This window comes from Hemicordylus capensis, chromosome 13 (assembly GCF_027244095.1).
Source record: "Hemicordylus capensis ecotype Gifberg chromosome 13, rHemCap1.1.pri, whole genome shotgun sequence".
In the NCBI taxonomy this organism is placed as follows: domain Eukaryota; kingdom Metazoa; phylum Chordata; class Lepidosauria; order Squamata; family Cordylidae; genus Hemicordylus; species Hemicordylus capensis.
The window spans coordinates 1403712-1431497 of NC_069669.1; the positions used below are offsets into that span (position 1 = coordinate 1403712).

General features: G+C 50.4%; 1 protein-coding gene across 4 annotated transcripts in view; it reads left to right on the plus strand.

Moving 5' to 3' along the window:
- PKD1 (polycystin 1, transient receptor potential channel interacting) overlaps positions 1-27786 on the plus strand; it is a 107286-nt gene that overhangs the window by 35144 nt on the left and 44356 nt on the right. For all 4 annotated transcript variants that reach the window (XM_053275937.1, XM_053275939.1, XM_053275938.1 and 1 more), the window contains exons 2-11: positions 12560-12631; positions 13875-13946; positions 16193-16362; positions 16864-17541; positions 18242-18425; positions 23448-23662; positions 24663-24778; positions 24867-24996; positions 25376-25650; positions 26656-27396. In XM_053275937.1, the coding sequence (XP_053131912.1) occupies positions 12560-12631; positions 13875-13946; positions 16193-16362; positions 16864-17541; positions 18242-18425; positions 23448-23662; positions 24663-24778; positions 24867-24996; positions 25376-25650; positions 26656-27396 (2653 nt within the window). The remainder of the gene's footprint in view (positions 1-12559; positions 12632-13874; positions 13947-16192; positions 16363-16863; positions 17542-18241; positions 18426-23447; positions 23663-24662; positions 24779-24866; positions 24997-25375; positions 25651-26655; positions 27397-27786) is intronic.

Here is a 27786-nt window from a genome sequence, read left to right on the forward strand (position 1 = left end):
CTGAGAAAATAATGCGGTACAAACTCTAGGAAATGTCTTCCCAGCAGTTCTCCAGGTTTCTATAGTATCCAACCATGAAAACATTGACTTTGTATCAGATGGTCCATTTTGTGCCAGCTTGATCTATACGCCTTTGGAAAAAAGGGTTCTGTGGCTTCTCCTCCCGGGGTGGTGCCTTCCCCTTCTGTTTGGGCCAGGGGAGTGCCGTTTCTCTTGGGCATTTCGATGTTTTGTGGACACTTTTTGCACCCTGATAGGGCTGTTCTTCTATTATATATGGTAGTGTGGAGAAAGTGGCTGAAAAAGATACTATAGAGCTGTCAGAGATGCAGGAAAGAGCCACTCAAATCCCTAGTAGTGGCTCATCCGAACGAGGCGGGCGGCGGCAAAGGAGGCTCAGCTGCCTCTGCTTCCCGGCAGCTTCTCGAGTTGCTCCTCTCTCTCTCTTTCTCTCTCCTGCCCCGCTCGAGAGTTGTGCTGCCAGCAGGCTGGCCATTCGTCAGGTAGAGCTGTGTGGTTAAGCTAGCAAATGGCCAGCCTGTAGGCAGTGTGGCAGGAGAGAGAGGAGTGAAATCGGTCTTCTTTGGTGCCCCCCCGCCCCCGCCCCCCGGCTTGTTAGGACCAGCTGCTACTGGCAGCTCCTCTTTCTGGTGTTCTTTCATTCAGAAAAGGGATCAAAGGGCTGGGGCCTGATAGCGGTGTAGGGAAAGAGAGGGCATTTTCTCCCCTCATGATAGTATTTGATGTCATCCAGTAAAAGTGCCTAGTAGCAGATTCAGAACAGGCAATGTGTGGAACTCACTGCCACGAGATAGGGTGATGGCCAAAGGCTTGGGTGGCTTTAAAAGAGGTCTCTCTCCTCCTCCTAGAAAGAACTGGACTTGATAATCTGAAAGGCAGGCACAGTTAGAAGCCTCCCTACACCCGGTTTAGGCATTCTCCAGCTCTTAGGAATATGTCATGTGAAAACAGCAATTTTTCTAACTTTTTTTTGGTGGGGAGGGGTGGCTGGCCCCCCCCCCCCGAAGAATGAGGCTGTTGTGTGAAGCAAACGTGCCCCCTTTTCTCTGAATGAGTCTCTTCGCTCGGTTCCCACCACCATATATGGGCAGAAAAAGGAGCCCTCTGAGAGGTTTTTCTCTGGCTCAGGAGGACACGAAGAGATTTCAGAAACCTGCTTGAATGTTACAGGACCGGCTACATCTGGAGGGGTTCTCTCTAGTTCCCCCCATCTGTGTGTGGAATGAGTTTTGTGCTGGGCAGCAGTGTCAGTGTGCGCGCACTTGCATTCAGAGTGGGAACTTGCTGATTCAACCTGAGCAGGAACTAAAATTAATTGAGTGTACACCTTAGAGGGAACATTGGAGCTGACGTTTGGAATCAGTTTGGAACACCCTGTGGCAGATCACAGCCACTTTCCCCTCTAAGGCGTGCGCATGTACATGCGCTCACACATTTTCTGATTTCCGCTTCGTTCATTTTAGATCCCACTCAGGTTGAATCAGGAAGGCCCCAGTCTGAATGCACATGTGCGCACACACTGCCTTGATCCTGCCGCCCAGAACAAAACTCACTCCGCACACAGATGAAGAAAATTAGAGAGAGCACTGATCACAGCCCTGACAGTTCTTTTCATGGCCTGATGGCTAAAACGAGAATTTGCTGTGCCTCCTTGGAAGTCCTTCCTTCTGAATCGGCAAGTTCTGCCTCCTGATCTCAAGACGTACAGTGGCAGAATGCAGTCAATTCAGAAGGGAAAGTGGGCTGCTCTGCCTGTGCTCGGGGACTTTCTCATCTTTGTACACCACGTTTTCTAGAACTAATGCTCATAACAGTCAGCTTGCATGCAAACATAACTCGAAGCTGTGGCCTCTCATTGCAAGCTTGAACAGCTGACAGACTTGGGTTTGCATTCTCTCCTTCTGTCTCCACGCTTTGCATGAGAGAAAGAGATTAGATGTTTCTGTTTCAGGTTTCCAGCAAGCCCTAGTTGGCGATTTCATCCCATCCTGGTAAACAGTAGTTTGCACAAACCCTAGTTTGCCTGCCAACCCAATCCCAGACCAGGGCTTGATTCTAGCTTGCAGACAAACTGTGGCGTGCACATCCCATGATTTGTGAGTTGCAATGAAATAGGAACATCCAATTCAGGGGGGCCTCTTCACAATACTCCCTTGGAAGAGAGACCCATATTCCCGCTCCTACCTTATCTGCACAATCCCGATAGAGCAGTGGTTTAAAAACTGGAATACATAAAACTGAAGGCCACGTTTTGTGTGTGAAGTTGCCATGCAAAGTCTTTTATTAAGGCTCCCTCCAAATTTACAAGCAGACATTTCATCTGAATTTCCATGGCTGGAACACACAGGGAGCTTTGCTCACATCTGCAGTCCCAAAAAGAGCAAATGGGGGAAACTTTTTTTCTTTTTAAAAAAGGCAACCCCCCACCCCACAAAAAACCCCTGCCTTTCCTCATTTCCGGATGGAAAGGAGAAGTGCATCCAGAGGATTTTTCCCCTTACAAAAAATCCCATTTTTGGATGGGAGAGTGATATATAAGCAAAGCAGACACACTTGCCTCACGTTTTCTGCTCATTGCATTTCAAATGCATTTGCCATAGTAACAAGTCTCTGTTACAAAGAGAGACGTTTTGTTTGCTATGGCAGGATAACCTGAACAGAGAGCAATTCTCTCTCTCTCTCTCTCTCTCTCACACACACACACACACACACACACACACACAACTTCAAGTCTCAATTTCTCTTCCGCCCCCCCATGGCCACCAAAGTGAAATGTGTCCCAACACAGCTTCAGAAATGCCGAGGGTTGCAAGTTCTTTGTGAGTACACAGGGAGAGTTGATCTCCTTCTCTCACCTGAGAGAAAATGATTACTTTAATAGCAATGATAGATAATAATCATAATATCCTGACAATGGACAATTTGTCAAATGGCAACTGGGTGAGGATACCGCATGTCTTTGTTTGGGAACAAGAAAATTAAGGTTACAACCTCCGTGTAATAACGTTTATATTGTTCAGAGTTGTAGAGTTGAAAATCCCTGCTAACTTTGCAAAGAGGCACCTTTTAACGTGGTGATTCTCTTTATTTAGCAGGGGGAGAGGAACTGGCCCTCTCCACCCCCAGCACAGCATCCCTCCACTGACTGTTGCTGGAGTCTATCTTGTGTGTGGTTTTTTAAATATTCTGAGCCCTTTGGGGACAGGGATCCATCTTATTTATTTATCGTTTCTCTGTGTAAACCGCCCTGAGCCATTTTTGGAAGGGCAGTATAGAAATCAGATAGATAGATAGAGGTTTGCTAAGCAGTGTCCACCCTGGTTGCATTTGAGTGAGAGACTGCATGTGAGCACTGGAAGATCTTCCCCTTAAGGGATGGGGCCGCTCTGGGAGGAGAGCACCTGCCTGCTTGCATGCAGAAGGTTCCAAGTTCCCTCCCTGCAACCTCCTGCCTGCAACCTTGGAGAAGCTGCTGCCAGTCTGTGAAGACAATACTGAGCTAGATGGACCAAGGGTCTGACTCGGTATATGGCAGCGTCCTATGTTCCTATGTTGCCACTGTGTCTTTCAAAACCCTGACTGTCAATGGTGGTGATGCTTCACCTGCTGGTTCCCTTCCCCCATTTTGACTGGCTCATACAATAATTTGTGCCGATAATTATGACCCCTTACTCTGCGCATGATTTTAATATGGCAATGGTCCACCTGTAATTCCAAAGATCATGTGAGTTAAAAGCACAGAGGAAAGCCCCTGGATAATCATAGGATCTTTTCTCATCTTCAAGGATAACTGGCTGTGTAAACAATGACATAGGCAGTCCTTTGGCTTGCCAGAACTGGAACAGCCGCTTGGAGAGGAGAGGAGAGGAGAGCTGGTCTGGTGGTAGCAAGCAGGACTGGTCCCCTTAGCTAAGCAGGGTCTGCCCTGGTTGCATATGGATGGGAGACTTGATGTGTGAGCACTGGAAGAGATTCCCCTTAGTAGGGGATGGAGGCGCTCTGGGAAGAGCAGAAGGTTCCAAGTTCCTTCCCTGGCAGCATCTCCAAGACAGGGCTGAGAGAGATTCCTGCCTGCAGCCTTGGAGAAGCCGCTGCCAGTCTGTGAAGACAAGACTGAGCTAGAGAGACCAATGGTTTGACTCAGTAGATGGCAGCTTCCTATGTACCTATGTTCCACACAGCAGAGAGCAAAAGTGTGTACCATTAACTTGGAAATCCCTGCATCTCTATTAAAAACAACAACCACCACCCAAAGGTGGTTGATTCCGGTTACCGGTGTCGAATTAACCTCAGAAACAATCCAAGTATCTCCTGTTCGTATCCTGTTTGTCGTGCCTTTATTACTAGCCTGGTGGTTTGCAGTGTTGCTGCTCCTCAAGTTGCAGCGTCGTTCCCAGTAAAGCACGGCAGGTTTCCTCCGGCTCCAGACTGTACAGGCGGCTCTCCTTGTTGGTCAACGCTTTCCCCATTAGGGCCCTGGCGTTGTGCCGTTGTGCACCAAGGGAGTTTTCTCCCCCTCCAGCCTGAGAAGCCGAGGCGGAATGGGCCTGGGGATGACCTAATGGGGTGGTGACATCACACTTGGCAGAGCTTCAGTGGCCGTTTCACGTTCTGTCTGCTTTGGACGGATCTCAAGAGCAGCCTCTGGTGCCCCACGGCGGGAGGCGCAGGCATGGGGCAGCCTGTGTCCAAGACTGGGCCTCGGGCGCCCTGTTCTCTCTGTCACGGCAGCATTTTCAGATCCGGAGTGTCATTTCACGGCTGCAGAGGGGAGCGAGAACGCTCAGGGGCGGAATCTAAGCCGCGCCCACCCAAAGTCCTGTTCTAACCCCAAAGATTATTGTTTGGGATCATATTTAATGGCTTGTTTCTGAGTTTGTATTTAGTTAGAAGTCCCCCCCCCCTTTTTTGCAAAACAGGGAAAATAAAAAGCACCGGAAGGAAGCCCCTTCCTTAGGAGAAAGAACTACGCTGTTGGAGGCGTTTTCGTTTAGAAAAGAGGCAGACTCCCCATTTGGTCTGAAGTTATCCCAAGAAATGCTCTTCTAAAATGCACACTCCCTTTTTCAGCTGAAGCACTGAAGTGCTCCAAGGACTTCATAGGACTTATCGCAGCACCTTCCAGCATCTCTATGGGGGGGGGTAGTGTTCTCCCCCACCACCACCACTGCCATGCTTCCCAGCTGTGCTCTTAGCCGGGGCCCTGATATATCCCTTGCGAAGGATGCTGTCCTTTGTTTATTACTTATCTTGCACCATCCCCATAATGCCTTACAAAGGGGACTGGTCTCTGCCCCAAGGGCCTTGCAATCTAGAAATGATACAAGGGAGACAACCAAAAGGGGGTGAGGGTGGGGGGGTAGACCTGGTGCCAAATGCTTTATGGAAAAGGTGGGTTTTGAGGGGGGAATTTGAAGGAAGTAAGAAATATGGAATTGACTGGCTGTGGTGTGTCGTTCTTCTGCAGTGTTTATGCAGAAAGAGACAGCTGAGAGTCTGGCTGTCTTCTGTTTAAGTCTGGGGTCTGGTAGCTTTAAATTATGTGTGTGTGTTGGGGGGGGAGGAGGGAGTATTTGAAGCTTGTGATGGTTTTGGCAGGAACCCCAAAGAGAAACAAAGTGAACAGTCTGGGTCTATTTTGGTGCAAGTGACGGAACTGGCAAACGGCCAGCTCCGTGCTGCGTGTTTTCAGGGGATGTGGGATGGTCAGAGCCCGGCAGTGTGGATGAGTTTTAGTGAGACCCCTTCATGATAACTGCGCAGATTGACTCGGAGGTAAAAGGCGGCGGGGGGTGGCAGTGTGGAAAGAGACGGCAGGCCCTCCTCCTCCTAAGGCAAATGGCCACCATCCGTGGCCTCACTTGGGGCCAGTTAGAAAGAAGCCTTCAGAAGGCAATGCACGAGATTGGATTCCGCACTCTCCCCCCTCAACAGAACCAAAGCAAAGCAAAAGGCTCTGATTTTCAGGTGCTGAAATTGCTTTTGGTTGTTTGTGTTTTAAATGCTAATAAACATAGGGACATAGGAAGGTGCCTTAGACTGAGTCAATCCCTTGGTCCATCTCGCTCAGGATTGGGTATTCTCATGGCGATTAGCCCTTCAGTCTGTGGAATAACTATCTTTAAAAAGTAGTAATTGAGATTTTCCAGATGGGGATGTGTTATAAGCGGTAGTCAGAGTCACTACTTATGCAAAAGTGTATTTGTGCAAATACGCCATTAAATATATTTTAAAATAGTAAAGGAAGGAAAAAGGCTTGCATGCTTGGGGGGAAACCCAGAAAGCTGGGGGGGGGGGCCCACACCAAGAAGACAACCGTACACCCCTCCAAATGTACTGTATATTTTCTCCTGTGCTGCCGCAGCAGAAATAAGGTGGTATTTTAGAAGCATTACTGCATGTGTGCAAATGCACAAGTGAATGGCAAATTCATTAGGAGGAGAGCTGGTCTTGTGGTAGCAAATATAAATGGTCTCCTTTGCCAAGCAGGATTCACCCTGGTTTGTATTTGAATGGGAGGCTACATGTGAGCACTGTAAGATATTCCCCTCAGGGGGCTGGAGCTCAAGTGAAGAGCATCTGCATGCAGAAGGCCCCAAGTTCTCTCTCTCCCTGGCAGTCAGCATGGTGTAGTGGTTAGAGTGCTGGACTAGGACCGGGGAGACCCGAGTTCAAATCCCCATTCAGCCATGAGACTTGCTGGGTGACTCTGGGCCAGTCCCTTCTCTCTCAGCCTTACCTACTTCACAGGGTTGTTGTGAAAGAGAAACTCAAGTATGCAGTACACCGCTCTGGGCTCCTTGGAGGAAGAGCGGGATATAAAATGAAATAATAATGAAATAATAATCATAATAATTTAGGGCTTCTCTCTCCAGAGAGAGACTCCTGCCTGCAACCTTGGAGAAGCTGCTGCCAGTTTGTGTAGGCAATACTGAGCGAGATGGACCAAGGGCCTGACTCTGTCTAAGGCAGCTTCCTGTATTTATTGGCATAAAAAGCACATGTCCAGGTGATCCGCAGGTACCATGCATGTGCACATGAAGTGTTATTGGGGTGTGGGAATGATGTATAGGAATGGGAATGGGTGGAGGATTCCAGAGAGGATGGAGAGGTGGGAGGGAGGAAGGGGGGGGAGATAAAGCCTGCACCTTTCCAGTATGAGAGCCTCCTGTGTGGAGGGAGCTTAGCAGGGGACAGTGGGGGCATAAAGAGAAGCAGTCGGCATGGACAGCCTGTAGTGACCTCAGTTTGTGTTTTATCACACTTCCTCCTGCAATAAATCTCCCCATCTGGAAAACCTCGGTGTTGGGAGAAGTCCGAGAAGTATAAATGATTGCACAGAATGACTTCTGTAAAACAAACTTCCCTGTGTGTGCAGAAAGAATCTGAATATTCGTTGCACATTGTTTGGGTATTTGGAGCAGAAGATGGAGAACCCTTCTAAGTATGGTGGGACTAGATGTACACATGTGACTGCCAAGGAAAATGCAGTTTGAGGGATAAAAACAACAGAGTCCGTACCAAACGGAAAGCGGCCAACCCCGTCCTGTGGTGTTGATCCTCCAGAGCTAATCTGGTGTTCTTGGTCCTTAGCCTTGTGAGTGGGAGTAGAGAAAAATGGTCCTTGGTGTGAAATGAGAACAGCTCATTTCTTCTCGCGGGCTGAAGTTGCGAGAGATTTGCACGGTTGCTTTCACGTGTGCTGCCATCAGTGTGCAAAGTGCAGCATTAGTTTCAAGCATCCTCCTTTGCTTTGGTTGCCTGCATTAAATCTTGAAGATTGCAGAATGTATGTACTGGTGGCAATTGTCTTCTTAATGTGCAGTTTGGCTGGAGGCAAAAAGGGGCAATAACTAGGACAAAATACCCCCCCCTTCCCTAAGCCTTTCAGAGAAGATTTGTTTCCTAGCACCCCAGATCTGTTTAATATTTCAGGCCTTTCTTGCCTGTGTCTTGACAAAAGGTCTCTTGTTGACAGGCCTCATTTATCCTGAAGTTTTAACTTGGTTTCAAAGGAGGTAAAGAACAATGTTCTCTATTTTATTTTTATTTTATTTTTAACATGAGAAAGGGGAATTGCTTTTGGGAACTATAGTTCAGCCAAGTTTTTTTTTTAATTAATTGTTTTGTTGGATTGGATTTTTAATTACATTTGAAATTTTGAAATCCTAAAACCTGTCACTAGCTTGTTGCTAGTGAATTCTCTCTCATTCCCTGGCCAAGTTGCCCTGAACTTAGAGAATGTTCTTGAACATTCTGTCTGCTTAGGGGGAGTCTGCTGCCAGCAGAATATTGATAAACTGTGCAGGGTGCTTTCCAGATTAGCTGCTTCAAAGTGGCTAAATGCAATCGCATTCAAAACGTAAAACCTGTAGGGGGAGCAGTCTCGCAGAAACTTACCACCTGAAAAAACAACACCTTTTTTACACCGGATATACGATGTCTAGCTCTATAGCACAGTGATTAAATTCGAAACAAGGCATTGGAAATGTGAACGGCACCCTGCTGTCCGTGGAGGGACTGCAGTGTCACAACACAGGAGGTGTGGAAGCACACTTCGCAGATACGTTGTGAACCCGTTGCAGGGTGTGATCTGGAAAGCACCCTGGTGGCTTTGGAGTGGCTTTGCTGACTTGGTTGGGAAAGCCTCGTGCCGAGGACGTGAGTGACAGATATGCTAGCTAGGCATGGAGGTTGAAAGCTAGAAAGCGATGGGGAGGAGGCCCAGAGTCAGGGTGGATGGAGGGAGAGTAGGGGAACGGGTCGCTGAAGAATGGGGAATTGCGGTCCCGAAGTGGAGACCAGGGGAAATCTGGAGAGCCAAAAGAGAAAGTGGGCCTATGGAAGGCTCATACTGGGATAAGCAGACCAGGCAGCAGAATGTCTTGTGGGGGGCGCAAAAGGAGGAACAGCTGCCCCTTTTTCACGGCAGCTTGGATTGCTCCGCTCTCTCCCACCTAGAGTTGCCATGTCCCCCAAAATTCCTGGTTTCACCCAGATTTTAAGCATCTCGCCCAGCTTGCTTAGCCCACCCAGATTCTCCCAGATTTCAGCTTTTATTTTAAAAAGAAAGAAAGAAAGAAAAGCTAAGCTCTAGCCCTTGTAGAAGTGGAGTTCCGGAGCAAAACATGCAGTCACTCTTCTGCTCAGAAATTATTTTCCAGCCAGTTTACATAATATGCAAATGAGGCACCCAGATTTGGAAAAGCCCAGATATGGCAACCTTACGAGTCCTGCCCCATCTGAGAGCCGTGCTGCCTGCAGGCTGCCCATTTGTCAGGTAGAGCTGTGCAGTTAATAACCACACAGCTCTGCCTGGTGAATGAACCGCCTGCAGACACCACAGCTCTCATTAACACTGGGGTGGGGCGGGAGAGAGAGAGAGAGGAGCAAACAGAGCTCCGGGAGGAAGAGGCCGCTGTGCCTCCTTTGGCATGCACCCACCCCATCCCACCCCCAGTTTGTGAGGTGGGGTTGCTGCAACCAAGTAGCCAGAGGGCAGTGAAGCCAAGTGGGAAGGAGGGAGCGGAACCCTTTGGCTGCAGGGCTCTCCATTGCGTAGAAGAAGAAGACACTGGCCCATACGTAGCAGGCCAAGATGGCGACTGTGGTGCAGGCACTCCGTTTCTTCTCTATAGGGCCAGAGGACCACAATTGGAGGGCTGGCAGTAAATCACACCAGGGAGACGCTGCCTCCCAACGTCTCCTGTAATCTTTGTTCGTGAATATCGTTTGTCCCAGTCCTATTCCTTGAAGAGTTATTTTGACTTCACTGAGTGAGAAACTGGACAAAGACCAATCTAATGACCAATGGTATGCTGATATTGGACGCCAGCTATCAAAGCAGACGTGGGAATTTTGGAGCGGAAAAAGAGCGTTGCTCTTTGGTGCCACATAACATTAAAAGCACGTCATAGAGACTGTCACGAAGTGTCGAGATAAGCTTGCTGCCAGAGGTGCTGTGGAAATAGCGGGGTGGGGTGGGGTGCACCTGTTTCCACATACTATGGACTCCTATTAGGAAGGAGTTGGCGTCGTCGTATCTGAAATTGTAGGATGTTCGATTCGACTGGACACCATAGGAACATAGGATGCTGCCTCCTACTGACTCAGCCCTTGGTCCATCTAGCTCAGCAGTGTCTGCTCAGACTGGCAGTGGCTTCTGCCAGAGTCAAGAGACTCTGCTTTTATCCCAGGGAGTGGGGCTAGGCCCCATCCTCCCCAACAAACTAGTAAAAGAGAGACCCAAATGGGAGAAACATAAAAACTAATTCTAGCCTGTGCATAATAGTCTGATCCTATACATCCACACACCTCAAAACAGTGGTACATCTGCTGGTAACCTCCAGACTGGATTACTGCAATGCGCTCTATGTGGGGCTGCCCTTCTACATAGTCCGGAAACTACAGTTGGTCTAGAATGCGGCAGCCAGGCTGGTCTCTGGGTCATCTAGGAGAGACCATATTACTCCCGTACTGAAGGAGTTACACTGGCTGCCGTTATGTTTCCGGGCAAAATACAAGGTGTTGGTCATAACCTATAAAGCCCTAAATAGCTTAGGCCCACGGTACTTAAGAGAGCGACTTCTTCTGCACGATCCCCATTGTCCACTGAGATGATCTGGAGAGGTCTGTCTGCATTGGAGAGGAGAGCTGGTCTGGTGGTCGCAAGCATGACTTCTCCCCTTAGCTAAGCAGGGTCTGCCCTGGTAGCATATGAATGGGAGACTAGAAGTGTGAGCACTGGAAGATATTCCCCCCCTTAAGGGATGGAGCCGCTCTGGGAAGAGCAGAAGGTTTCAAGTTCCTTCCCTGGCAGCATCTCCAAGATAGGGCTGAGAGAGATTCCTGCCTGCAACCTTGGAGAAGCCGCTGCCAGTCTGTATAGACAGAATTGAGCTAGATGAACCTATGGTCTGATGCAATATATGCAGCTTCCTCTGTTCCTATGTTCCATTTGCCACCGGCACATCTGGTGGCTACTCAGGGATGGGCCTTCTCCGCTGCTGCCCCAAGGCTTTGGAATGTGCTCCCTAGTGAAATAAGAGCCTCCCCATCTCTGACAACTTTTTAAAAGTCTTTAAAGACACCTATGTTCACCCAGGCTTTTAACTGATATTGTTTTGATTGTTTTAATGTTGTTTTTAGAATATTGTTTTAAAATTTAAAATTGTTGTGTTTTAAATTTCTTGTTTTGTTTTTGTTTTTAACTAATGTTTTGCTTTTGTTTTTATCTTTTTGTAAACTGCCCCAGAGATGTCAGTTTTGGGCGGTATAAAAATATGTAAAAGAAAAGAAAAGAAAAAAAGAAAAGAAAAGAAAATACACAATCATTCATACCAGGGATAGGAAACGGGGTCTTAAGAACATAAGAACAGCCCTGCTGGATCAGGCCTATGGCCCATCTAGGCCAGCATCCTGCTTCACACAGTGGCCCACCAGATGCCGCTGGGAGTGTCTTGGGAAAGGGAAATAGAAAGCTTCCTGAGACCTGGGCAGGACAGGGCGATGCATCTCCTCCAGTATCTGTCCGATGGGTGAAGTGGGGCATAGGGTTCCGAACGCAGGAGCAGGTCCGGAACAGAAAGAGAGCAATGGGCAAGTGACCCCCCCCCGTTTTTAGGGCAAAACCCATGTGTCTGGAAAACTCCAGGGAACTCTTCCCCAACCATGTCAAAAGGCGATGGTTGAAGGCAGGAAATATGCAAACCCTGCTGGAGCCATGCAAGTGACCAGCAGTGAGTGCCAAGGGCCCATCTCCTAAGATGGGTCTCTGATGGTCCCCTTTTGTTTAGGCTAGGGACTGGAGGATCCCGGAAGATCTGGATTGATGTTTCTTCAAGCCTCCTTAAGGAATGCAGGAAGGAATGCAAGAAAACTGGCCACTAAAGCAAAGGCAAAGATGCAGTGGGGATTCTGATTTCTGGGTCTCCAGAGGGCTTGGAAGAATTACATGGGTCTCGCAGCCTGACGCCTGAAAGGTGCTAGGTTCATTGCACACATGGCTTCTCCGATCTCTCTCTTGCATCTCCTGGACTTCAAAATACCAGCCCTCCCCATGCCAGGCACCTTCTGAAGGGGTGCAGGGGGCTGTGTCCAGATAGTCCAGAAAGCGAACCTCTGTGTACACACACAGACACACACACACACACACACACTCCTTACATTGAGTTGTTCTTCATGAAATTAGATTGGTTTTGTGCACACACACCCCCACTGGTACTAGTGCTTTGCACCAATGAACCTATCCCATCAAAAAAAATTTCCCCACTGAAATATTTTGGGCTATTTTTGTGGGTGTGTGACCTCATTTATGTCAATGGATAATCCAGTTCTAGGAACACTGAGAGCTGGATAGCTGAAATGTGTTTTCTTTGGCTGAGAGAATCCCTCTGTTTTCCTGTGCCAAAAACTCAGCTTTTTGTCTTAGTCTGGAATGAGGCTGAGAGACGAGTCTTTTTAAAGCCCTTGTGATGGAATAAAGACAAAATAAATGTGAATGATAACAAGCTTCTCTCTCTCTCTCCCTCCTCTCTAGGGATCTTTCCAGTAACAAGATCAGTGCTTTGAATGTTGAGGCATTTGCACATTTGACTTCCCTAACAAAACTGTAAGTACTTGCTACGCTCTTTGTGATCTTCCAGCAGCACTCAGATTTAACTCCATTTTTGGTATTTGGCAAGCCACCTGTTGTTCAGGGCTGTGTGTATCCAGCGGTTCCATAGTTACGCTACGCAAGTCAGGGAGATGCTACTGAGCCCTGTATTCAGCATCTGGGGAATCGTTGCTCTAACAAAACAAACAAAAACAAGTTTCTGTTGCTCAAGACCAGGCCTGCTCAGCTTAGCCCCCCACCCCACCCCCAGCTGTTTTTGGACTACAACTCCCATAATCTCCAGCCACAGTGGCCAGTAGACAGGGATTATGGGAGTTGTAGGCCAACATCTGCAGGAGGGCTGAAGTCGAGCAGCCCCGCTTAGAGTTACCATATTGTGGCTTTCCAAATCCAGGTGCCTAATTTACATATTATGCAAATTGGCTTGAAAATAATTTTTGAGCAGAACATTGACTGCACGTTGTGCTCCATAACTCCGCTTCTACAAGGGCTGGAGCTTAGCTTTTTAAAAAAATGAATGCTGAAAGCAAAACCTAAGGATATCCAACTAAGTGTTTCTGGGTCCTGAGGCCAAAGTTTTTAAAGGTAAAATTGACTGTGATTCCAGCACCTCAGCTTCTCCACACACTGTGGTGTTTGCAATGGCTATACTTTGTATTAATCTTCTTCTTCTGAAGAAAAAAAGGCGTGCAGATGGACCCTTGGAATGGTTGAGTAGTTGGACATTTTGGACGTATCTTGGGGCCTGTTGGTTCCTGGTGCCAGAAGGGAGAGGTGGTTTAATAAGGCCTATTCTGTAGCCAGTAATAACCAGCTCTCCTATAATGTAGGATACCTTGGTCTGAAAAGGCACCAAGACTGAAATTCCATCTCTCGGCAGACCGCCAGCATGAGGCCTTTGGGCTGAAATGCGTGCGACTCTCGCGGCTTCTGTAGAGAAGTAGGATTTTGCTCCATAGGAAGTCTTAACGGAGGTTGCTAAGTTAGCAGACACCTTGGCCCTTCTCTCTCCTGCTGCCTTTTCTGACAAACCAAGCATCCAGTTCATATTTAGGGCGGTGAGAAAGGAAAGCGACATTTTGTACTTGTAGAATCCCGAGGAAAGAGTTGTGGTATGCAAGGACAAGACAGTGGAGTTGAATCAGAAATATTAGCGGTTTAATGAGACATAATATTGAACTAATTAATCCAAAACACCACAGTCCTCATGATAACATCCTTTTTTTCTCCCCCACAGAGATATAAGCAACAACAAGATTTCTGCATTAGAAGAAGGAATATTTGATAATTTATTTAATTTAAGTGAAATGTAAGTCCAAGCATGGTGAATATTCTCAAAGGAGTGTTACTTGGTGGTGGTGGTAAAGAATTCTAGGAAGTTCTCTCTATTCTCTATTCCTTCTGCTGCACACAACCCTAACCCTCTATAGAGAGCTGAATAAATGTTCCACTGAGTTACAACAACATCCGTGATTGTGAAGCTAGTTATTCTGAGTTCAAATGATTAAATAATACTGACAGCCAACAACCTGGATGGCTTGAAGAGGGGTTTGGATAACGTCATGGAGGAGAGGTCTATCAATGGCTACTAGTCGGAGGGCTATAGGCCACCTCCAGCCTCAGAGGCAAAATGCCTCTAATACCAGTTGCAGGGGAGTAACAGCAGCAGAGAGGGCATGCTCCCCATACCTCTTGCCTGTGGGCTTCTCAGAAGCATCTGATGGGCCACTGTGGGAAACAGGATGCTGGACTAGATGGGCCTTGGGCCTGATCCAGTGAGACTGTTCTTATGTTCTTATTTTATGTATTTATGTATGTATGTATTTAAGTGGATTTCTCTCCTGCGTGGTGCGCACACGCTCTCTCTCTCATATATATATATATATATAGAGAGAGAGAGAGAGTTAGTTTACAAAATATACCAAAATTAAAAACCAAAACAATGCAATTAAAATAGTCAAAACAGTTTAAAATTCAGCAATATTAACTTCAACATGATCTCACCAAAGGCCTGATTAAACAGGCATGCCTTCAGCTGTTTCTTAAAAGTAACCAGAGATGTGGAGGCTCTGATTCTGTTTGGGAGTGCATTCCAAAGTCCTAGGGCAATCCTGGCGTAGTAGAGAAGGCCTGGTTTTGGGTCTCCCTCGGATGAGCTGGTGGCACCTACAACCAGACCTCCCCCTATGATCTTAATAGGTGTCAGGATTCATGAAGGAAGCAACGCTCTCTTCAATACGCTGGACCCAAGCTGTTCAGGGCTAATAGCAATGGTAATAAATGATGGTGTCTGCATTTCAAAATGTCCATTACTGTTTTCAACTTACCCAATGATTGAGGAGCCTGCATGGATATTGCAAGGTATTCTAGCCTTAAATCATCCACTGTTTTCTATCTTCACTTTTGGGCCAGGGGTGTCACATTTTGTAGGTGTCCATGGTCAAGTCATACTTTACCTAAATTACCTCACATTATTATTGTGAAGATAGAATGGAATAAGCATATAGATGCTGCACTGAGCTCGGAAAAGGTAGCGGAAGATAGAAATTGGGTGAATTAAAAGAGGCAGTGTGATCTGAAGACAGAATGTCATCTTGAACCAGGGGCATAACTACTATTAGGCAAGGGGAGGCAGCTGCCTGGGGGCCCCCACACCTCGAGGGGCCCCCCAGAGGCAATTCACATGTGAAGTAAGTGTGTGTGTGTGTGTGTGTGTGTGTGTGTGTGTATCAGCGAGGGGCCCATTTTAAAATTTTGTCTCTGGGCCCACTCCAGCCGTGTTACGCCCCTGTCTTGAACCAAAGTGTAGTTAGCTTTGGAGTGGGAGCAAAGCCATAATTAGTATATATCGTGTATGCTATATATAGTGTATACATCGTGTATATCTACACTATAGCTGGTTTCATGGTCATTCTCTCTTCCCTGGGAACTGTATTTGGGAGAGTCAGTCCTGGGGGTCTCTAACAGATAGTTCTCAACACCTTCTCCAGGTAAGAGTTCCAAAAACAGAGGGAACGGTTGGGCTGGTATGAAACATGTATAGGTTTGCTGTGTAGGTGATTGCACCTTTGCATCTCCACCCCTCTTTTGTTGAATAATCAGTGCTGTGGGTGGGAATTGCACAGCAGGTATGACATTTGCTGAATGTCCCATTGTGCCGGCAAACCAGCATTTCAGAAGACTTGTCACTAATTTGCAGTTAGGTTTTGACAGACTGGTGTTTAATCCTTTTGAAGACTTCTGGAAACGCTGCAGTTGCTGTAACACCCATCTGATAGGAAATGCCAGGCTGTTTTTGAATGCAAGAACCATCCCTGCATTCTCTTTATCTTTACAGCTATTATTTGTGGAATGGAAAAAAAGCACTTCCATTATTCTGCTCTTTGGGGAAAGGGAAAGTGTGCTAATTATTGTACATTTCTGTAGTTATTACCGCTGTGAGCAGCTTTTTACGAAGCGGTTCACTCGGGGGGGGGAGGGGACATGGGCGTGATTAATGCTTATCGCTTTTTTTGTTTGGCAAGATAATTCATCTGCTTGATCTGCCTGTTTCAGAAACTTAAGTTTGAATCCATTCCTTTGTGACTGCAATCTTGCCTGGTTCCCCCGTTGGGTAGAAGAAAGAAAAGTTAGAGTTACGCATCTGTTGGAGACGAAATGTGACCAGCCTCCCAAGGTGGCAAACCTGCCTCTCTTCAATGTTTCGTTTATCGACATCACTTGTGGTAAGAGAAGGGCGTGTGGGTTGGCCTCCATGGGGAATAGTAAATCTGAGATGGAATGTGACGATTGAACAGCTCAGGGCACTGTGATGTGTTCTGGGTTTTCTCCTGCCTGTAAGGCACAGTTTTATAGATTTGTCTCTATGCAGCTTGTGTAGGCGGGTTACTCCAGGGTATAGCTCATGGGGAGCAGTAGGCAATGGACCCCACCGCACAGGAGGCAACAGACTCCATTTTGCACCTGACTCCACTTGGTGGACTTGATGGTTCTAGTCAACGCCATTTTAGTCTGTCCACTTCGGCTCAGCCTGTTACTATCCTGCACACACAAGAGCACTAACAGCTTTATAGCTCTCTTCCGTTGGCTTCATCCCCTCCAGTTTTGCTGCCGCTCCACAGCATTGTTTGGAAAGGGGAGAGAGTACGATTGGAAAAGGGGTTCTGTCATTTGGAAATTGTGCTCCTCAACATGTTTGAGGTGTCTTTGTTCTGTCCCTCCTCCAGGAGCTGACTACATTGCATGCCTGACTGACAACACCACCGCGCTGACCGATTCCATTGTCCGATTCACGTCCCACCTCCCTTCAAACCTGACGGAGAAGATGTGTAGCGCTCTTTGCTATCTTGAAGATCTGGACTATGGGGGCTTTAGCGAGGACGAGCATTGCCTGTGTGGCTTTGCTCTCGAACCCAACTCTTCCTCCGACTGCTTGCCGTTCTGTGCCGAGCTATACGTTGGGCCTGTCTGTGGTGGCCCGTCCCTCGTTTCGAACGTCTTTCCCGCTGAGCTGCCCATTTCCTTCACGGAGCTCAACGCTCCTTTCAGCCTTTACCAAGCAGCGGCCCTTCGCGTCAGTGTTCCAGTTGGCGTTCCAGTTGGCGGCATGCTTCGGTGGGACTTTGGGGACCAGACCGAGGGCTTGAATACCACCCAGACAGACGTTCTGCACCAGTATGCATTACCCGGGCGCTACAATGTCACAGTGGCCATCTTTGTTGGCAGTCGGTTCACCTCAGCGCAGACTGAAGTCAGGGTGGTGGCTCCCCCAGACGAGATAGAGCTCCAGTGTCCCCTTTGGGTGAAAACGAACGAAAGTTTGAGGCTACAGATAAGGAACCGAGGAGGAACCGGCCTGTCAGCTGTATATAACATTACGGCACAGGACACAGAACCTGGGAAAGGTGAGTAGAGGCCTGCTTGGTTGTTTTTAGAGGGTTTGCCCCTCGACATGTGGACTGTTCAGACATGAGCCAGTTGTTTTCCCTGCAGGCAGGAGTCTCTCTCAGCCCTCTCTTGGGAGACGCTGCCAGGGAGGGAACTTGGAACCTGGATGCTCTTCCCAGAGCAGCTGCATTATCCCCTCAGGGGAAGATCTTACAGGGCTCACACTTCTAGTCTCCCATCCAAATGCAACCAGGGTGGACCCTACTTAGCTAAGGGGACAAGTTATGCTTGCTACCACCAGACCAGCTCTCCTTCCATACCTGAGCAACCTGAGCTGCTGCCAGGAAGCAGAGGCAGCTGCACCTCCTTTGGTGCCACCGCCCCCCCCTGCTTATGAGGATGAGCCACTACTGTGTGGCCACGAAGGGTGGGGTTCTTGGGAAGGCCTCCTGCCCATTACAGCAGGGCCTCTCTTATCCCATCCCTGTGATCTCCTTCCGGGCTCCTCCAGAAGGGTTTTGGAGTGGTCCTTCTGGCAGTTAAGCGTGAGGGCATTGCTTTATAATGCAATGCTCTTGGTTTTGGCCCCAGCAATGGGAAACCTTAGTTTTTCCCGTGGCACGTCCGTGTTGGCATAGCCAAGAGGCAGGGACATTGAGCACCTTGAGCACCCAGAGAGCAGTCTTCAAGGGTCCCTCTTGGTTCTTCCTCCCGCAGTGGCCCGTCCAACATGCCCCTTGGACAGCGTGATCTTCCCTGGCAACAACCACTGCTACTGGCTGGTCGTGGAGAAAGCAGAATGGCTGGAAGCACAGCAGCATTGTCGGGAATACAGCCACGGAGACCTGGCTTTCGTCCGCAGCCCTGGAATTCAGAGTTTCTTGGTGTCCCGGGTTACCAGGTGAGCACAAGTCTGGTAGCTGCTGGCAACCTCTCTCCTGCTGTGGGCTCCAGTTGCGGTCAATAATGTGATGCTTGCTTTGGTTTATTGCGACAAAACTCCGCGTTATACCAGCAGACATGTTTAGGAAGTACCCAACGTGCCTGCTAGTTAAAATTAAGGCAAGAGGGAGGGAAACGGTTGCAGCGAAGGGAAGTTGGCTGGAGGGAGAGCGCTTACCCACCCTGGGCATGCTGTTCCTCCTCTGTTGCTATCCCCTCCCTCACCTCTCAAATAAAAAAATTTTCCCCCATGGAAAGACTTCATCCTGTCTTAGCGCCCGGCTGGGGGGGGGAACCTGAAAGCACATGCACACACGAGACATCCGGGGGGTATTGGCAGGGCAAACCAGAAGATGGAGGGCAGTTTCGGTGCCCATTTCCGTTTTTCCTTGCAAAGGCCTCCCCAACACCCACACAGGCACACCTGTGTTAAAGTTACAAGAGAAATGCTAGATTGGGTGTGTGTCATTTTGCCATAATAAAGTCCACATTACCCCAAGCAGGAAGCCTTCCGTTTAACAGCAAAACCCATTAAATGTTTTTTCTGCGGAGGAAAAGCTCCTCTCTCTCCAGACTCCTTAATGATTTGTCTCTGGGATTATTTCTTCCTAAGAGTCAAAGTCCCCCAACATTCTGGATCTGCCGCAGGTTCAAGTCCTGATGCCAGTGAATCTGTCTGACAGGTTTAGAAAGAAGAATGAGCTTCCCAGGGGCCAGCATCAAATGCAGAAGCACCTGGGATCTTTCCGGCTTTGACCTGTGGCTCCATTTAGTTGGAGGGCTGGGTCAAGAAGCGATGCGCCTGATCTCCTGACCCTGGTGAGGAGACTGAGAGTGTGTTTTGGTCTCTTGTGCCCCCCTCCGACCCACTTTCTCCCCTCGAGCGCTCCGTGGCTGGCTCTAATTGTGGTGTAGTGTCCCACCTGCGTGTGTGCTCACCAGACGAACCTCAAAGCCAGAATCTGTGAACGCACTTCAGAGCCAGCTCTCAAACTCTGGTTAGAACGGCCGCCTGTGTTAGCCGGGACTGTGCCTGCAGCCAGCGCTTATACATCATCACGCTACACTGGGTCAAAGCAAGCTTCTGGGAGGGGGTGGGGAGTTTGGAGGCGGGGGGGGAGAGAGTGCATTAGCCTCCGCACACTCCTGGGTCGAAGAGATCAAGACGGTTCTGTCCGTAGCAGCGCTGTCGTTCCGCGATTTTCAGAACCCCGCTGGCTCTCGATAGCTTTCAAGGCCCCGTCGCTCTTCCCTACGGGTGTGATTTTCTTTGGCTCTGGTTGGACCAACCCTTGCACATTTGGCAGCTCCCCGGACTCCATCTCGTCGTGGGTGGAATCGGCAGCTCCCGTTGAGCTCTTGTGAAGGCGGCCAAGATGCTCACCCCACCCACCCCACCCCCAACCAGCTTTTCTTCTTGCACATCTCTCTCTCTCTCTGAGTGCTCCCCAGCGCAGGGCTCCCCTTTCCTCCTCCTCAAGACAGAGTGGCCGGTTTCCTCTGGCGCTGGGCTCTGACGGCATCTGCTGCGCTTCAAAGCCCCCACACTCGGCACCCCGGGCGGCGCTCTGAGCGTCTCTCTTGGATTCCCTCCGAGCCCAAACGGGCCCTTTGTGCTTCGGGGGTGTGTGTGATGGCCCACCTGGAGAAGCCTGGCCGTCACTCTTCTGCGGGTGCAGAAGTCTTTCAGTCGTCTTCTTGACAAGTCGACGTCCGTCCCTAACCTCACCCAGTCACGGGGCGTCTGCACATGCCTCTGCCCCGCGGCCCTCATTCTCCCTCATTCTCTTTGGATGGTTTCCAGCTGCTTGGGATGGGTTCTGAAACTCCGTGCACGTGTTCCCTTGGCTGGGGGAGTCGCCCCTCTTCAAAGAATCTCCCTTATGGATCGGTTACACTTCACCTCCCACTTTTCTTCCGTCAGAGACGCCAAGGCAGGGTACTTGGGCTTCCCGGGCAGTCTCCCATCCAGGTAGCGACCAGACTCCGACCTGCTTAGCTTCAGCATGGCTGCTGGCTCCTGTGCCTTCTTCGGACCGCAGGCCACCCCCATGCAGAATGTGCGGGCGCTTGACGGGCGGCAGGAGCTCTGCTGAAGCGCTCCCAGGGACTGGGGCCATCGGCTTCCCAGCTGCCGCTCGTGTGGCTCCCTTCCTCGCCTCTTGTCCCAACGCGGGGTGCTTCTTCGTACTGATTGACCTGACGAATCCTATTAGGTAAACACGAGAGACGGGTCCAGGGTGCCGTTTGCCTCCCTTTCCCCCATCCTCCCCTCCCAGCTTCGTGATGGAAGACGGATGGCGGAACTGCGGAGTATTTTCTTGGAAGGTCCTCAACTTCCACAGTTTCTTGTGGGAAAGCAAATGCCGATGAAATCTGTTTCCCATTAGCCTGTGTGGCAGACAGAATCCGCCCCCACTCTGTCCGTCGTCGCTTGATGGCTCCCTCCTCCTCCTCCTCCTCCTCCTCCTCCTCCTGAGCGGGGCTTTTCTCCTGCCATCCTCCCCCCAAAGCAAGGCCGGGCCCCGAAGGTGCTGACTGGGAAGCGGGAAGGTGCTGGCGGGAGCGTCTTCTTCCTGGACCCCAAAGGCTGCCGGAGCCCTTGGCCAAGGGGTGGGAGGGCATCGCCGTGCAGCCCATCCATTCATGACTCTCACGGTTAGATCATAGCTGGAATGAGGACAGGAAAATCTCTCTGGGCCTGGCTGTTTCCTAGCCCCATCTCCATAAGCAGTGCGAGGAGCCGAGGAACACAGCCGTTTCTTGTTCCCTGGACTTATTTTTGTAGCTCAGCTTAAAAAAAAAAGAAGAAAGAAAACGAAAAAACCACCACCCCAAAAAAAACACCCTCCTGGTTTGCAAGAGCGGGTTATTTTTGTCACTGTTTTCTTGCTGCGAAAGCACTTTCGGGCATGACCTCATCTGTCAGCGTGACCAGCAAAGGCGCTCAGCAGCAGAGAGGATCTCCTCGTGAGTCGGCCCGTTGGCCGCACCGTCCTCTCTGCCCAGGATGTCCCATGGGCTTGCTCAAGGTGTGGATGTGAGACCGGGTCGGAAGGAGGGGGTCGAAGGGGAGGCTCTCGGGGCTTCCTTCGAGCCCCTCCCAGCTCTGGCTGCTGTTTTCTCTCGATCGAGGCATTTGATGCAGGTGATTAGAGGAACTGGGGAGATGATGCCAGGGTGACACCTCCCGCTAGTCCACCCCCATTCTGCACCGCTGCTTCTCTCTGCACTGACCTCAGTACAAATCTGTTTGATTCTGAGGCCAGGTAGTTCCCCGTATGCAGTAACGTCTTGTCCTAACCAGTCAAGGGCACGCCAAAGGAGCCAGCTCGGGTTGCCCTTCTCTCCCCCACCCCGCCAGAGAGCTGCGCTGCCTGCAGACTGGCCATCCATCAGGTAGAGCTGCGCGGTAGAGCTGTGCGGTTGTGCTGCCGGGAAGCAGAGGCAGCTGTGCCTCCTTGGGCCCTCTGTCTTGCTAGAAGCTCCCCCCAAGGGGAGTGCTGCTCTTCTCTTCTCCCCTGTTCCCATCCTTGGTCAAGGGGTCAAATTGCCATGCACAGAGGCTGGTGGTGGTACCTCTTAAGATGCACTTTATGACTCTGAATCTGCTTCTGCAGAGTCCACGGCTTGAAAAGTTTCCAGGGGAGAATAAATGTCGCCGATGTCGAGTTATTCCGAGCAGATGTGTCCAGAGTGCTTGTGAAATGTCAGGCTTTGAAGTGTGGCCCTTCGGACATTGTGTCGTCTTCCTCCAGGCACCATCTTTGCTCCTGAGGCAGTTAAATCAATCTCCTCTTCCCTCCATCCTTCCCTTCCAGTCTAGGCAGCTCCTGCCTCTTTGGCGGTTGCTGCCCTGCAACTCCCCACCAAGTAGAAGAGTGACTGCTGGGCGGGAGGGAAGCCCACCTTGTGGATGCCCCCCGAGACACGCCCCATGGATGGGACACTGGCAGAGCGGGGGGCCGAAGGGGTTAATCGGGAATTGGGTGTGCCCTTTGGGAACTCATACTTGGCTGCAGTCTTCGCAGAGTTGGTCATCGCAAAGTCACATTTCTGGAAATATACTGCCAGCTGCTGAGGCTGCTTCTCTTTCCGTGCTAACTGGGCAAAGAGGCCCCTTTTTCATGTGGTGATTCTCTTTATTTATGAGGGGGAGAGTCACTGGCCCCATCCACCCCCAGCACAGGACCTCCAGTGATTGTTGCTGGTGTCTATCTGATGTTTCTTTTTAGGTTGTGAGCCCTTCAAGGACAGGGAGCCATTTTATTTATTTATTTCTCTATGTAAACCACTTTGGGAACTTTTGTTGAAAAGCGGTGTATAAATATTTGTTGTTGTTGTTGTTGTTGCTTCCCCTGCCTCTGGGCTGGCCACCGGAGGACCATGCGTCAGGCCATGCAGAATAAAGTTAATATCAACTAACCTATTCAGCACCTTTGGGTTTCTTTCCCTCTTTTTTCCCTCCTGGAAAAAAGGTGCTGCATCATCCCTGCCCCCTGCTCTTTTTTCTTTTTAAGGCTGGGCAAACCTAAAGAACACCAAGTGTCCAAGCAGCCCTCCTTGAGGAGGGTTCCCTACCTATGAGGCCCAAGAACCGGGAAGACCGTCTCCCCAGTCGTTACCTGCCCAACCTGAGCTTATGGCCATCAACAGATGGCCCTCCTTCTTGCTGATGGCCGTAAGGCTCAAGCTCAGCAAACAGCTGCTTGGAAAGAAGATGTTGGACAGGAAAGTAGCTGCACAGGAATGAATAGCCTCCTTCTCCCTGCACACCCTGCTCCTGATGAGCATTGCTGCACCCCTCTTACTCCTGCAAGTTGGCATGTGTCTAGTTTGGCCCTTAGATTGCAGGCTGCTCAAGCTAGGTTCTGTTGCTGGGGAAAGCAACTGATGGCACTGCAGAAACAGCGCCCGAGTTGAGTCACTTGGCCAAATGTTTGTGATTTCCTGATTTCATTTGCATTCTCTCGCCCCAAAGGAGCTTGGATGTCTGGATTGGGTTCAACGATCTAGCCAGCCCCAGCCCTTCACAGCAAGGAGAAGGGTTTAATCTGCAGAGCTGCCAGAACTGGCTTCCTGGGGAGCCCCACCCATCCAACGCTGACCACTGTGTCCGCATGGGCCCTGCTGGCCAGTGCAACACGGACCTCTGCACGGTCAAGCACAGCTACGTCTGCGAGTTCAAGCCTCCAGGTGGGTTCTGCCATGGATCCCTTGTGGGGCCCGAGGGCAAAGCTATACTGCTTTTTTTAAAAAAAAGAAATCTCCACTATGAATCCTGCAACCTGCAGAAATTATCTCAGTTAAGCATATTTGCATACTTCCTCTTATTTTGTCTGACTTATTCTGGCTTTGCAAGCCAGGAGGAAGAGTGAGGAGCTATACATGGCATTGACGCTTCCCTTCCGGCTTCTTAGATTTCAGAAGACTTTATCCACATCCTGCCCAAAGCAGGTTGACGTCTCACTGAGCTATCAGGCAGGAGGACCCCTCTATGTTTCCCCTCCTTTCTAGAGGTGCCTGCAGTAATGTCACATGTTTGAATGCTGATACTGCCGTCGTCTGATACGAGTGCAGACAGTTCTCCTCCTTGTATCCAATAAATGATTCTTGCTTGCATGTGAAACCTCTTTCAGAAGCCAATCAGTGTGTGGGAGATGGTGGCTGGATAAGGAAACTCTGGGGACACATGTTCAGACGTGCGGCCCAAATGCACATCCCATTGTAAGCAAGGAAGTCGCTAGATGGCACCCACGTTCCGATATGCATGAGAATGCGAGTTGGAATGTGGATGCAGTTCAGTCACTCCATTGCTTCTACGGGTTGCATGTATGGATGTGCCTTTAGATCCGTGTTTAGATGCTCATCAGAATGTGCATCTACCTGTGGATGCCACCTGGCTGCTCTGTTGCTTCCAATGGGATGCGTATTTGGATGCACATGGGTATTCCCATTTAGATTTCATCCATGTCTTGATGTGCATTCTGATGCATCCGATTCATGCCCCTGCTTCCTGAAATCTAAGACTTTGCTGAGTTTCTGCAGATATCCAGGCATGGGGCAGAAAACTCTACAGAAATAAAGGAAACCGAAGAATGTTTTGCAGATCATGTCTTGTACCTCCTGTAAGAAAAAACGGTCGGAAGAGGCTAACTTTTTTTCTTTTCTCTTTTAACTCCCGCTCCTCCAACAGAGATTCTCCTAAATGCTGAGCACTTTTCCCTGGGCCCTCCGGCATTTGCTACGCATGAGGCCATAAGAAACCTCACCGAAGTGGAGCAGCTGGGAGCTCCTTCCGGACTTGTAGAGGTGAGGGATACTTCTGGCCTCCCTTGGGCAGGCGGGGGGCACTGGGGGTGGTGCCTTTGTGAAACCTTGATGGGGGTTTGTTTTGCAGACGATGGCGTTCCCTGGCTTGGAGTTCCAGAAGGAGGGCTTCTTGATGGCCTTGGAGTTTGTGGCCCAGGAGCTGCATCGGCCGGCCCAAGTCCGGTTCCGAGTGCACCAGCCACCGGTACACGTGGGAGGTGAGAAGCTATTTCATGACGGACTGGGAATGGTTGTTGACGTGACCCTGAAGTGCTCTTGCAAGGGGGAAGCCACTGGCTTGGTGTCCCGCTTCCTGCCTTGCATTTCCTCCCAGCCGAGGAGACCGTGTTCAGTGAAGTCACGGACAGCCGTCCCAGAATCCTCCTTTCTACAAGCAGAAGCGGTCCTCCCCGCTGTGGGCGGATAGAGGCATGCTGGGAAGGTGTGGGGCAGGCTTCCCGATCCTGTTGCCACCCCATATCGGAGGGGGGAATTGGCTTCGGCTCCCTTCCCCCGGCAAAACAAGGGGTGCGGAGATCTGACAGGGGCTCAGGCAAGGCTGGCGTGATCTTGAATGGGTTTCCCTCCTGTCCTCAGGGTGCACAGAAGTAACGGATGTCACCGATCTGCCCCTCACTTCTCAGGAGAACGGGACTTGGGCGGAAGGGGAATGTCCGCTTGGATTCCAGTGGTGCCCTTTGACCAACACGTGCCTCTCGCTGGGGAGCTGTTGTGGCACGGGAGAGTGCGCCAACAGCACTGTCACCAGCACGGCTCCCCGGCTTCCGTGTCGCCATGAAAGCCCACCAGTGAACGGAGCATCCCAGGAGTCGCTGTTCACTTTGCCCCCAGGGCCCTCCACACAGTATCTTGTAAGTGCCAAGGAGCAGGCGGAGCCCAGGCTGGGGGCGCTTCTGCCACAGGGCTGGGTTTTTGCGGCGCCTTCCAAGGACTCGGGAACTGAAGCACAGAGCAGTAGTTGCTGGTGTGGCTGAGCCGTGGATCGCGTTTCCTGGCATTGGTGCAGGCCAAGTGCTTTGGACTCTGGCTGTGGGCTCTACCGATGCGGCCTTGTCCTTATCCAGTCATAAGAATAGCACTTATTGCAGCAATGGAGACTTTTCCGAGCCTCGTGGAGGGAAGGTGTTGTTAGGTTGCTGCCCCTGAGAGTCTGCCCTGGCTCTCGCGAGCTTGAGCGATCTGGATTAATTGGCTCTCCAGGTATCTTGGCAGCTGTTCTCTGCTTCTGCCGCCGGGGTTAAATGGCTCGCCTTGTGGGGGTATGATTAGGGCGCCAGGCAGTTGGGTCGACCAGATGGAGTTTTGGGGGCCTTCTGGCAGGTCCTATCAACTGTGGTGGCACAGCGGGGACGCAGCTTGCCTAGGGGGCAAGAGGCTGTGAGTTCGAATCCCCGCCGGTGTGCTTCCCAGACTGTGCCTAGTAAATATATATTTGTAGTCACCTATATCGGGCAGCAGCAATCTAGGAAGGTGCTGGAGGCAGATGCTCACTTCAGTGACAACGACAAAGGCATGATCTCCTACTGCGTGGGAGGAAGGCAATGGCCAACCCCTCCTGTATTCTGCCAAGAAAACCACACGGCTCTGTGGTCAATCTTTCCCGCCAGGTCCTACTAGGGCCTCCAGGGGAGAGGCCATGCCCTCACTCCTGTGCCTGTGGGCTTCCCGGAGGCATCTGGTGGGCCACTGTGGGAAACAGGATGCTGGGCTGGATGGGCCTCCTTGGGCCTGAGCCAGCAGCAGGGCTGCTGTTAGGTTCTTTAGCCCAGAATTCCACCACAAAGGTGCTGCCTTGGCCCCTACAGGCTGGGCTGGGCGTCTAGCACTGAGCTCACCACGACTTCTCCCTCCCACAGCTGCTCTTCAGAGGCAAGGGCGCCTTTGCTCGGCCCAATGACACCGTGAGCATCCAGCACGACGTGGGGCCGGGCGCCTTCCTCCTTTGCCACCCCAACCAGACTCCGTCTTCCCAGATGGGCTACTTCACCTTCAACTCTTCCGGGTGGGAGCCTGGTTTACCCGCGGCCAGCAGCTGGCGGAACGACTCCGTGTGCTCCCTCAGGGTCCTCTATGCCACCGAAGAGACGACCCCCATTATCAGTGCGGAGAACCTCGGCGTGGATCACTCTGGCCTCTACTCAGTGAGAGCCACGGTCGACAACGGAGTCTTCGGCGCTAACTTGTCCTGCAGCTTCTGGGCTGTTTCTCCCGTGTCGGGCCTCCGCATCATTTACCCTCCAGAGCAAGACGGCAGAATCTATGTGGAAACGAATCGCACTTGGCTGGTGGTGAAAATCTCCTCTGGGGTGAATGCCACAGCTGGCTGGCTCGGTGGGAACCAGAGCTTCTTCTTTGAAAGGAGCTGCCCCCCAGGAGTCTCCCCGCTGGTCGTCGAGTGTGCCAGGGAGAACAACGACACCTGGTTCTCCGTCGTCGCCCTGGAGGGCATCGGGGAGAATGTGAGCACCGTCGTGCTGTGGGCAGAGAACGCCGTGAGCTTCCAGAACATCACCGTCCTGGTGAAAGCCGAGGACGCCATCCGGGGGCTTCGAGCAACGCCAGACCCGGAAACCAGAGTCTTGCTGAACAACCGGGTGGTGAGTCCTTTGGAATGTGCCCAAATGCATGGTGGGGAGGGAAAGGAAGTGTTTCTACATTTCTGTCCCGCCTTAACCTTCCATATAGAATTTTTCAAAGGATGCTCAAGTTGTATGCTATAAGGCTGCAGGAGTGCAGGATTAATAATTCAGCATCCCGAAAACTAACTTCCTTCCTTCCTTCCTTCCTTCCTTCCTTCCTTCCTTCCTTCCTTCCTTCCTGATTTTCTGGCTGTGCTGATGGGCTTGAAGGTGTGTTGGCAACACCCACAAAGTGGCCTCACATCCCAGTCCAGTGTCTGGCTGAATAAGATGTGTTTTTTTATTTCATCATTTTCATCCTGATCTTCCCCCAAGGAGCTCCGACATCTCCCCCTCCCAATTTATCTT